Source organism: Talpa europaea (assembly GCF_964194135.1).
Source record: "Talpa europaea genome assembly, chromosome: 11".
Classification (NCBI taxonomy): domain Eukaryota; kingdom Metazoa; phylum Chordata; class Mammalia; order Eulipotyphla; family Talpidae; genus Talpa; species Talpa europaea.
The window spans coordinates 90,123,958-90,135,943 of record NC_140078.1 but is presented as its reverse complement, the minus strand read 5'-3'; the positions used below and the strand labels follow the sequence as shown (position 1 = coordinate 90,135,943).

Below are 11,986 nucleotides of genomic sequence, written 5' to 3'. Positions count from 1 at the left end.
GGGAAGGAACTTTAATAAAACTAGGAAACAATACAGGTAAGGCGAAGAATCTAGTTTCTAAATTAAGCACCCAAAGTTACCCATCCCCTCGTGGGTAAAACTCCATCCAAATGGGATCGGCCCAGAGCAAGGCCCCAAAGCCTGCCACAAGTCTAAAGCATCTTCCAGTGGGGACCCACAGAAAAGAGTCAGAAACGGACAAGCCCGGAAGGAAAAGAGCAAAATCAACATCAAGATAAAAGCTGCCATGGTCACCTCTCCACGGGTCTCACCCACATCTGTGTCACCCAGTCCACGACCAAAAGACAAGCGCAGTTTCTTCACGTGTCTCTAGGCTCCACGCGCCTCCTCCAGGTCTCCTGGCTCCATCCTGCTTCCTTCCTCAGTCTCTTCTGCTGCTTCTTCTCTTCCTGCTCAGCTCCACCCTCCCTTGGGTGGGGCAGGGAACCTCCCCCTTTCCTGGGGACCACCCTGTTACAATCCCCCCTTTTAATTTTTATTCCACCATATCTATGGTGGCACAGATCTCATGGTGTAATGTTAGGAGACAGTCTTTTTTCAGGGTTACAATGTGTGTAAGAGAAGCAACAATTAGTCAGCAGCATTGTCCATGAATGTCCAGTATGACAGTTTAATTACTTAAAAATAGTCCATTATCCAAGCCAAAAGAAAAAAAAATCTGGAGCATTGGCTAAAACAAGATAGCAAATATATCAAAATCACAGGGAAAAAAAATGTTAAAATGGTACAACTTATGCAAAAACGAATTCTCTCAACCTTGATCCCAAACTTTAACAGCATAGCAAAAGTTTGCAAATTAAATCTACTTTTAAACCATTTTTCCTATTTTTGCATAAAATCACAGGGTAGAAATAACAGCAATTTTTAGCTGGCTTTGTTGAAATATTCCATACAGGATCAGAGTGAACCGGTGGCATCCAGTCGATGTATGCTTCAGGTATAGAGTTGGTCTCACCAGACTCCACCTGGGCTTTACTCTTCTCGAGGGTACCAGGGCATTTTCATTGGCTGGGTTGTCCAGTCCTGCCAATGGAGGCAAGCTTCCTCACCTTATTTGGAGGTCTCTGGAACCCTACAACCAAGGGAAACAGGTTCTCCTCTTCTTGGTTAAGCTCTTTTTCAACTTTCTGGAAGAACTCCACACAAAGCCACACAATCAAACTCACGTCCAATTTTTGTTAAAACAGACAAAATCCCTATGGAAGTTATGCAAAAACAGACTCTGAAATAAGTAGCAAAAATTACTACCACTATTTGTATGCTGTGTTGGTATCAAGGGGAGAGAAAATGTGACAAGTTAGCTTTGGACCACCCTGTTACACGATGAGAGCTACCATTTTATTTTATTTTTAAAAAAGATTTATTTATGCATATAAGAGCGGGGGGTACAGGCCAGAGGCGTGGGGGTGGTGGTGAGAGGACTCACCAGAGACAGAGCGGGGAACAGAACAGGCAGACTGACTGAAATACACTGCAGAGGGGAGCAGCGGGCGAGACAGGAGAGGTCTGCCAAGCCATGTGGGTAGCTCCCTGGCCAGCCAGGAATCGAACCCATGGCAGAGACTGTGGATAGCTTCACAGCGCTGTGCTCAACCTGCTGCACCACCGGGGAGGCCTCTCAGACTGGATTTAAATCGGGAAAGGATACTTCCTTTTGTCCTAATTTTACTATTTAGATCTGCAAAGTTGCAAAAAAAAAAACACACCGATTTTTACTTTGCATTAAAAAATGAAAAGATCACAAAGAAAGTAGAAAAAGGATAGAGAAAATGAAAAACAAACAAAAAAAAAAACAACGGGATGGAAAGAGGAAGGTTCCCAGGGAAAAACACATTCTTTAGGGTGGCTTTGGTTGGAGTTGCATGAGAACTAAACGGTGTGCAAAGCATTTGATAACATGCACATTAGGACCCGTATTTCACAGAAATCGTGGCTCATATGACAAAGGTAGGACGCTGGTGAAGGGTCCTGAGAAACAGTGCTGGGCTCCAAGACCTGCTTTAGCAAGACTCAAGGAGAGGATCCCCAACTTCCCAATGAAAAGCTCCAACACCACCCCCACTGCCATCAACAAAGAAAATGAGTTTCCAAGTTTCAACAGTAGTTGGAAACGCTGAGCTGGCTTTTTTTTCCTTTCAGTTTGAGGCCCAAATCCACACTCCTTCTTTTGGATGGTGCTTCTTGCAATTTTTTTTAAATGGTTAATATGCAAACTGGTGGCAGCAATTTTAAAAGCCATGAGACACTACAGAAAAAAAAAAAAAAAACCCGCAAAATTATAATCCCACCGTGCAGGGCTCTATTCACACCCCTTCTGCAGCCAAACTTGGCCACTGCGCACAGTTCTGATTCCGAACGTCGTTTTCAGACGCCCTTCTGCTAGCGCCCGGCCCTGCGAAACAGAAAATACAGAAAATAATTGTCTTTTCCTGCTGGCGGGCCGGCTGCAGACATTGCTCTGGGAAGCAAGTGCTCATTGGAGAGGAAAAAAAAAAAAAAAAAAGAAAAAAAAGTTGGAAAGAAAAGTCCCTAAAAAGAGAAAGAGGAAACATCGCGTCTTTATTTGGGTGATTTAGCAACAAAGAAAAGGATTCGCGTGGACGGGTACTTTTCAAAAATATTCTTTTTCCTCCGGCTCCCGCTAGGGTGGAGGAAGTTGCCTCCGCTCCGAGCGCGGCTGGAAGAACAAACGATTGGGAATCCCCCGCCCCCCGGCCTCCCGCGCGCGGCGCCCCCCCTCCCCGGGCCCGGGCGCGCGGGGCGCCGCGATGTGGGGGTGCGGAGATGCGGGCGGCCAGCAGGTGCCTGGGCTGCAGCCCCCCACCCTCGCCGCCCGCACCCCCACCTGGAGCGGCCTCGCCCCCTGGCGGGCGGGCGGGCGCGGGGTGCCGGGCGCGGGGGCGGGGGGCGCACGCCCGGGGCACCCCGGGGACGCCGCGGCCGGGCCGCCCCCAGGGCTGGGCGCCGCGGAGCACGTCCGCGGCCCCGGGGGGAGCCCCGGGGGAGGGCGTGTGCCGCGGCGCGGCGGCCGCGGAGCCGCTAGTCCCCTCCCTCCTGGGGGCGCAGCTGCCGCCGCCACCCTGAGCGCGCGGGCCGCGGCCGGAGCGAGCCGGGCGGGCGGCGCGCGGGGAGGCGGGGGCGGGGAGGGGGGTGGGCGCCGGGGCGGGAGGGCGCGGGGGAGGGTCTCGCGCCGCCGGCGGCCAGAGCCCGGGAGGGAGACCCTGGCGGCGGCCGCGGCGCCTGGCACTCGGCGCCTCCTGCGGTGCTCCGCGCGGCATGTCCGAGGCTGGCGGGGCCGCGCCGGGCGGCGGCGGCGGGGCCGGGGCCGGGGCCGGGCTGGGGGCGCTGCCCCCGCCGCCCCCCGCGCCCCCGCCCGCGCCCCCCCAGGGCTCGCCGGGCGCCGTGGCGGCCGGGGGCTCGGGCGCCTGCGGACCGGCGACGGCCGTGGCGGCGGCGGGCACGGCCGAGGGGCCGGGCGGCGGCGGCTCGGCCCGGATCGCGGTGAAGAAGGCGCAACTGCGCTCCGCGCCGCGGGCCAAGAAACTGGAGAAACTCGGCGTGTACTCCGCCTGCAAGGTACGCGCGCGCCGCCCGCGGCCCGGCCCGCGGGACCCCGCGCCCCCCGCGCCCCTGCGCCCGCGCGCCCCCGCGCGCCCCGTCCCCGCCCCCTGCGCCCCCGCCGGGCGCGCCCCGCGGAAGTGCCGCTGCCGCCCGCGCCCGCTCGGCGCCCTCCGGGGCCGGCGTCCTGCGGGCTCGGGGAAGGGGCGTCCTCAGGAGCGGGGCGCTCATGCCCCCCCCGCCACCCCCGGGGGCGCTGCCGCGCGGCCTCGACGCCCCAGGGTGCCCTGGGGCTTTGCGGCTGTGTAGGAGCCCGCCGGAGTTGCTTCCTGGGAGCGGAGCGGTGCTCGAGGTGCGGCGAGCGCCCAGAGGCAGGGAAACCGCGCTTGGGAATCTGAGCGCCCCCTCTTTGCCGGCTCTGTCTCCCCGGGAGCCCGCGGGCAGCGAGCAGCTGGGTGGCAGAGCGAGGGTAGCACGGGGGCTCGCGCGCCTGGCGCTCTGGGAGGGGGAAGGAGGAGCGAGCGGGCTCGGAAAGTGGGCGCAGCCGGAGGCGAGGGTCCCGGAGCTGCCCGCGCCTGCCCCTGGGGGCGGAGCGCTGCGCGCGGTGCACGGCCCGGTCATTATTGTATTATGACTTGTTTAGTTAAAATGCTGTCCCAGCTGCTCGGGGTGTAAACAGCCTTTGGCAAGGTGACAGCCCGGCGCAGCGGGCGCTGCTGCTCAGTTTGAGGGCACACGCTTCTTGCTGTCCCCTCTGCGTCCCAGCTCTTGGCACCTCGGGGCCCCCCTCCCTGCAGATCCAGATGTGGGCGCCCTGCTCGCGGGGTGGGAGAATTGCCCGAGGCCGCGGGGCAGGCTGGCCCTGCGCTGTCAGCAGCGGCTTTGTTTTGACAGGGTGACAGCTGAGGGGGGCGGGGACTTGGCCTTGTCAGCTCCTGCGGCCTGTGGCTGAGGCGGGTAAGACACACACACACACACACACACTCACACACACTCACAGGCACACTCACACCTCCCGTGTGTTCCTCCTGCCTGCTGCAAACAGGGTCAAGTTGCCAGATTCCAGAATCCCACAACCAAGCTGCAGGGACCACTTGTGAATTTTGGTGAAAAGATGATCCATGCAGCTAGACCCTTTCTTCCTGGTATGCAGTTTTTAGGATTTGCAGGAGTTTCTCAACCACAGTGGAATGTCTGTGCTTGGCCTTTTCCCACAACATTCACATGCTGATGTATATTGTCGCCGCCTGCTGTGAAGCTCACCCTTCTTCCACCAGTGTTTGGAGAATGAATTGTAGGGTCTAGCCCAGGGCTGCTTAAACTTTAACGTGCATCGTGCATCGGAATGACCTGCGAACTAGTTCCAGTGCTGATTCTGAGTCTGGAGAGGTCTGGGGTGGGCTGAGATTGTACGTTTAGAGCTCTCAGATGATGGGATGCGAATCCATCAAATTGCAAGTCCGAATAGCAAGTCCCTAGTGCTGCCCTGAATAATATAGTTAGTCCCCTTTGAATTCGAAATCGTGAAACAATAATGGCACATGGATGGTATTTCTGGAAAAGAAATGCAAACAAGAGGAGGGGAATGCGCTTCTAAGGAAGGTGAAGGGCCAGGAGTTGGTAATGAGGGCCATTAGACTAATCAGAACAAGAGCTTGAGTGTAGTAGGCGGAAGGGAGAACCTGTGCAGATCAAAAACAAGGTCAGTTACTCAGTCTCCGTGGCCTTGTGCAGCCAGACTGAGCTCATGGAGGAACTGTGTCAGCTCAGTGTTTCTGTCCTGGCTTTTTTTTTGGGTGCCCATAACAAATACCCTGTCTCCCTGCTGCCTGCTACTGCTTACTACCTGAAGATGTTCCTGAAGTTTAGGGCCTATCGAAAACTATGAGCAGATGCGCCTGGTGTTGATAGTTTTGATCTTTTCCAATTTCAGTGAGTGAAGTTCCCATTCAGGACCAATCTCTTTTATTATCAATTCCTGTGCTAGTCCTGCTCCTGGGAGACTCTGAAAGTGGTGATTTTTATTTGCCCATTCATCCAGTAAATGTTTACAGGGGGGTTGAACCGGCATGGCATTGGGATCTGTGACACCTGGACTCTGTGCTGGAGCTACTGACATGCAGGTTTGTGTGCATGCCTGGTACATGCACATGTTGGGGGTCTTGGAAGGTGGGCAGTAAATCTATTGCCATGAAGTTCAAGAAACTGCTTTCTTGGAGTCGTGTTGGGATTCAGAGCAGGGCAGTTCATGGGCGGGTGGGGAGCCCAGGTCGATGAGGCTACCAATGGCTTCCTGGAGGAAGTGTCAGTGGGTGCCAAGGACTCTTGGCAGCACAGGGCGGGGCGAGGTGAAGCTTCTTGAAGTGGAGAAATCGAAAGCAGTTATGAAAGCTTGGAGCTAGGCCAGGGGCAGCCTGAGCTTCATTGGCTAGAACCTCCAGGTTGGCGAGGGGTGTGGTCAAGAGGACACTGTGGAATCCAGGAATCTTAACCTGGGGAGGGACATTCTCTGATTTGCTTTTTCTTTTTTTAAAATGGTTTCTGATTGGGTGTGCAGACGTATGTATAAGGGAGCTGATTCAGTGGTTCTTGCTCAGCTTGTCTCTACCCCTCCCTTCATTTAAAAAAGCACCAAAGGACAGATTGTTCTGTCTTTTGCCACTGACAGACCCCTGGGCCAGTTGGCGAGAGGTTAGGGAATAAATAGGGATCTGAAGGAGCTGAGGTACTTTACTGGGGGCTACTGAAAGAAAAACAAGTCCTGGACCTGACAGAAGAGTTGTCTTTTAAACTTCATAAATGAAACAAACAAAAAAAGTTTAGAGCTAGCTCACAGTCAAGGTGCTGCGCCACACCCGAGAGAAGGGGAAAAAAAAAAAAAGAGAGAGAGAGAGAAACAAACAAACTTGTTTTGCAGGATCCAGAGTGGTGTTCTTTGAACTGTACTCTGGCAAAGGTTGCTCCAGAGAGTTCCTTTGCTGGTATGTGACACAGCTCGAGTAATTATAAAACATGTGGATCTGACCATGCTGTGCCCCCACCTAGGAACTCTTGATTTCCCTTTACCAGGGCCTGCAAGGCCCTGCCTGATCTGGAGCCTTACTTTTGTTCCATCCCAGGGCCTTTGCACATACTGTCCCCTGGAACAGAAGCTCTTTTTTTCTTTTCTTTCAAATTAACTCCCAACTTTTCCTGTACATTTGAAATTCCTTGCCTTTCCTTGCCTTGCTTTTCCAGTCTTTCCAATATAAATAAGTTATCAGACTCTCTTCTTTTTGTGGTTCTTTCATCATGATTTTTAATTGTGCGATTATTTTTAAAGATTTATTTTTTATTTATACAATAGCTGAGGTACAGGCCAGAGGTCTGGGAGGGTGAGAGGATTCACCAGAGACAGAGCGGGGAGCAGAACAGGCGGACAGACCAAAAGCACTGCTGAGGGGAGCAGCGGGTGCTATAGGAGAGGTCTGCCGCACCATGTGGGATTCTCCCTGGCTGGCCAGAAATCGAGCCTGCACTGCAGAGGCTGTGGACAGCTTCACAGCGCTGCCCTCAACCCACTGCGCCACCAGGGAGGCCCAATTGTGTGATTATTTAGTAGGTACTTGTTCCTCTGAATAGATATGTGAAATGGTTATTGATTGAATGAATAAGCTACAGAAGAGAAAATAATTGTTAGAATAGCAGTACTGAAATTTTAGCCTGATCACTTCTTGACGCTTGGATAGAGGGGGTTTTTCACATGGGGCCTTTTTAGGTACCTCATAGGCAGCTATGTGACTGGGTTTTTAATATTATTAAAAAATCCCAAAGTAAATGAGTAGTCCAAATCTACAGCTCCTTGAATTAAAGTGTAATTCATCCTACTTACTACCCTCAGAGGGATCTCTTTGAAAGAAATAGGTCATGTATGTGTGAGGGAGGCCGGAGGTGTAGTAACTGAGCTCATGTGCTTCAGGGCTCAGGCTAAGCTGAGTCCACATTTCAGGATGTCCTGCTGTGTGACCTTGGACAAGGACTTCACCTCAGCCTCCATTTCCTTGTCTGTAAAACAGGACTAATACCCACCCCTCCCCCCCAATCATGGCATAACAGGGAGGATTTAAAGCGGACCAATATGTTCGAGCCATCCCTAGGGCATCTGGCCCAGGTGAGTCCTCGCAGCAACTCAGAGTAGGGGACACTGTTAACTTGGAAGTCAAGAAAGAGCACAGAACTTGGAGAGACTCGAATCCCAGCTCTGCTCTGGTGTGACCTTGGACACAGGTCACCTACTTTTTCTCTGCGCCTAGATTGCTGGTCACCATTTTTAAAATAATAAAACCAATAATAACCAATTTAAAAATAATAGCTCCAGCCTTGAAGTTAAAATGCCAAGGTCCCCCAAAGTTCCTGGAACCTAAAGGTGCTGGTTAATGCTGGCTAAGTCGAATTGCCTAGTGCTTTATTCCTGGTTTATCAGGGTCGGTGGGCACCAAGCATTTAGGGAGAACCATTTTCTTTACATCTGAGATGGGCTGAGCGCCAGCCACCCTTAGAGAATTACCTAGGCACAAATGGATGCCTGCTTTCTGCACGAAGACCTATTAAATAAGTCCTAATTGAAAAAGAATGGTTTATAATCTGGAAGTGACACTGACTGTAGCAGAGGCAGAGAGGGAGAGCAGAGGTGCCTCCTGAGAGAAGGGGGCTGGTGAATGGGGCGCTAGAACAAGCTGTGTAGGTTGGGGAGAGTCAAGGAATGCCTTTGTCTGTATTTGTCAGTCACTCCTCCGGAGAGCAAATTTCTTTTTCAACTGTCAGCCTTTCGAGCAGTGGCTCTCACCCTGGAGCTCATTTGTCCCCCAGGGGATATTTGGCAAAGTCTGGAGACATTTTGCTGGCGTAATTGGGGGGAGGGAATGCTGCTGGCAGCTACTGAGCAGAGGCCAGGGATGTTGCTAAACATCCCACCAGGCACAGGACAGCCCCCAACAACAAAGAACGATCTGGCCCCAAAGGACCACGGTGCCGAAGTTGAGAAATCCTTCCTCTTAGAGGATTGTGTGGCTCCACAACACTGTAAAATACAGTGGCAGTATGGGAGAAAGGAACACTTTTCAACTTCATTTGAATAACGCTGGAAATCTGAAAAAGCTCACTTTGTGAATCATGCGCATAGTTTTCAACAGCTTTATTGTGGTATAATTAATAGGTCGTAAAACTCACCAACTGCAAGTGTGCAGGCGATGCTTTTGAGTGAACGTGTAAGTTGTGCGTCCATCACCACAGTCCACTTTTACAACCCTTGTCCCCCACCCTCAAAGTTTCTTCCTGTTATGGGCACTTTTTTAAAGGAATATTTTGTATACATTGATTGTTGGTATATGGGAAAGGAAACCAAGTTAAATAAAATTATCTTCTCTGAGACTCTTCAGATAAGCAGTCTTGTGACAGCAGAGCATGACCCATGGAGGTGGGGCAGATGATTTTTTTTTTTTTTATTTAGTCCTGAGCCACATAAGTCTGCAGGATACAGTTATTTCACGTGTGGTGAGTTCTCTAAAATGTGGGATCAGGAAGCCAAGTGCACAGGCAAATGTTTCACTGGGCAGGCATGAAGCACAAAGGCTAGAGAAAGATGACCAAGTTGAATTCTGTTCCTCATAAACTTGGAAAGACGATGAGAAATTCAAGGCTTTAAAGCCTTCAGAATGCAATTTGCAGTTTTACGTAACAGGGTAAGAAGTTTATAGGGCAAAATAGAACAAATCTTCTGGGGACTGTTTTGTTTTAGGAACATGTGCTAAGTAGCAGTTTGTGATGCAGTGCTGGTGGGTTTTTTTTTTTTTTTAAACCACTCAGATTTAAACCTGGTTACCTGTTCACACTGCAGGATTTCTTCTGTCTTTCAGGTTAATCCACAGGGTCTGACCCTTGGCGAGTTTTAAGGGGGGAAATGCAGTGTTTCATGTGAGGGACCTGGAACACTCAGAACATCTGTTTTTCAGATGAAAGATCTGGGTACTCGTGGATTGCCAGTAAAATGTGGATTTGCAAGACCCAGTGGCTTCTGACTTAGTTCAGTTGTCTGGGGAGAGAGGGGTAGTATTTGGGCACAGTTGTCAGTGGCGCCCTACTCCTAATCTGATTCAAATACCAGGTGCCTGTGTCTAAGTAGCAGGCACCCCAGTAATGTACCTGCTAACTGGAGAAAACATGGGCCCTATTTATGTTCTCTCTGGACCATATGCCCTTGGGCAGCCTCTTAAATACCTTGAGTTTCCCAGTTTCCTCCTTGGTGAAGTGGGAGCCCAGGAGCCACGTCCCATAGACTTACTCTGAAGACTACAAAGTTAGCAGGGTTGAAAGTCCTTTCTTAGATGTCGATTTTCTTTTTTCAAAAAAACTTTCCATTAGCATCAGCAGTTTGTGTTTTGTCAAAGTGTCATTTTATCCTTCTACCTGGGGTAAAAGGAAAGACATTTTACTATCAGGGAACTGAGACCCAAAGTTAGGTTGAGCAACTTCCTCACGCTGCTGTGGTCACTTAGGGAAGAGCTGACCTGTACATTGTCCCCTTCCTGGGCACCATTTTGCATCCTCTTCCAAAACTTCCTCATGGGGTTGGGGGATGATGCTATCCATGTTCCTTCTGAAGGGCTTAAGAGAGGATTTCATTTGTTTCAGGCATTCTGCTGCTCTCACCTTTTATTGTACTCATCCTGAGAGGTCTGCTCAAAGGCTTTTCTTGCTCATTGAAAATGTGCAGGCCATAAAGCAAACAAAGTAAGTGTTCTTTATTACCAGCCCAGGGCAGACAGTTGCATGTTCTTGATTGTTTTAAAGCTGACAAGAAAGTCACTGTGCTGATCCAGTAGAATTCCTTGTTAAAGGAAAATGAAAGAGATACCTTCTCTAGTGCCCAGAGGTGCCAGAGGTAAGGACTTGACTGTCCTGAATGGTTAGAAGTCATGAAACAAGTCCGAGGAAGACTGCACGCAGAACAAGCAGTAGGACAGCAGAACACAGAGCAGAATCATTCTACAGCCTAAATTCAATCCCCAGCCAGGGAGCTGACTACCTGGCATGAAAATGCTTAATTTTTTCTTGGTATGCAAACAGGCATGTTCTGATAGAATGCCTAATTTTATTTTATTTTTAAAGATTTATTTATGCATACAAGAACTGGGGTAGAGGCAAGCGGTGGGGTGTGTGTGTGTGTGTGTGTGTGTGTGTGTGTGTGTGTGTGAGAGAGAGGATTCACCAGAGACAGAGTGGGGAACAGAATAGGCAGACTGACCGAAATACACTGCTGAGGGGAGCAGCGGGTGAGACAGAAGAGGTGTGCTGTGCCATGTGAGTTGCTCCCTGGCAGCCCTGCTGCAGAGGCTGCTGATTGCTTCATAGTGCAGTGCTTAACCCCTTGTGGCCTCCAAGAAGGCCCCAAGAATGCCTAATTTTATTATGCAGACGGTAAAGTGCTTTGCATATACTTTATATACCTAAAGGATCTAGCTTGAAGAATTTTTACATATGGTGTGCAACTGCCACCCAGATAAAGCTATCTGACATTTCCAGCACCTCAGGGGCTCCATGTGCCTCCTCCCCATTCCTGATAACCCTTATTTTAACTTTTATTACTAGAGATTAGTTTGCCTCTTTTAAACTTATCGTAAGTGGAATCATACAGTATTGAACCTCTGGACTCACTTCTGTCACTCAGCATGAGCTGCACTCACCCGTGTTGCATAGAATGGTAGTTTAGAAAGACAAGTTTTTATTTTATTTGACCCCCACCACCATCCTTTATATCCTCTTATCACTTTCTCCCTCTCCCCATCTCTCTCTCCCCTTCTCTTAGCCCTAGAGCCCTCATGGTGATTATTAATGTCTGCTAGTTTTTTTTAAGGATTTATTTATTTATGCATAAAAGAACTGGAGTGCAGGCCAGAGGTGTGGGGGGTGTGAGAGGATTCACCAGACAGAATGGGGAGCAGAACAGGAGGATCTGTTGAAATACACTGCCAAGGGAGCAGCGGGCGAGACAGGAGAGGTCTGCTGCTCCTTACAGTCAGCTTCTTGGCTGGGGATTGAATTTAGGCTATAATGGTGATAGCACTGAGTCTTAACCCCTACACCACCAGGGAGGCCCTCAAGACACATGTTTTTAAGCTAAAAAACAAGTTAAAGGTTGTCAACAGGTTCCAGGATGGAGTCATTGGATGTGGATAACTTCATAAAATGAATTTTAATTAGACTTTTGAAAGAAAGGGTAGAGATTTGAAATGTAGATAATACTGGGAGAACCCATGAAGGCAGGAATGTGAACAAGAACTAAAGAAGGGATACTTGACCAAGCAGAGGTAGAAAAAGATTGGAATGGAGGAGAGAAAGAATGATGGGAGGTTGGTGCAGGGGGCTTTAT

General features: G+C 50.5%; 1 protein-coding gene across 1 annotated transcript in view; it reads left to right on the top strand.

Moving 5' to 3' along the window:
* Window positions 1–3,297: 3,297 nt before the first annotated feature.
* KAT2B (lysine acetyltransferase 2B) overlaps window positions 3,298–11,986 on the top strand; it is a gene marked incomplete at both ends in the record, with an annotated part of 90,042 nt that continues 81,353 nt past the window's right edge. Inside the window, one exon of the mRNA XM_084248104.1 lies at window positions 3,298–3,597. Within this exon, the coding sequence (XP_084104230.1) occupies window positions 3,298–3,597 (300 nt within the window). The remainder of the gene's footprint in view (window positions 3,598–11,986) is intronic.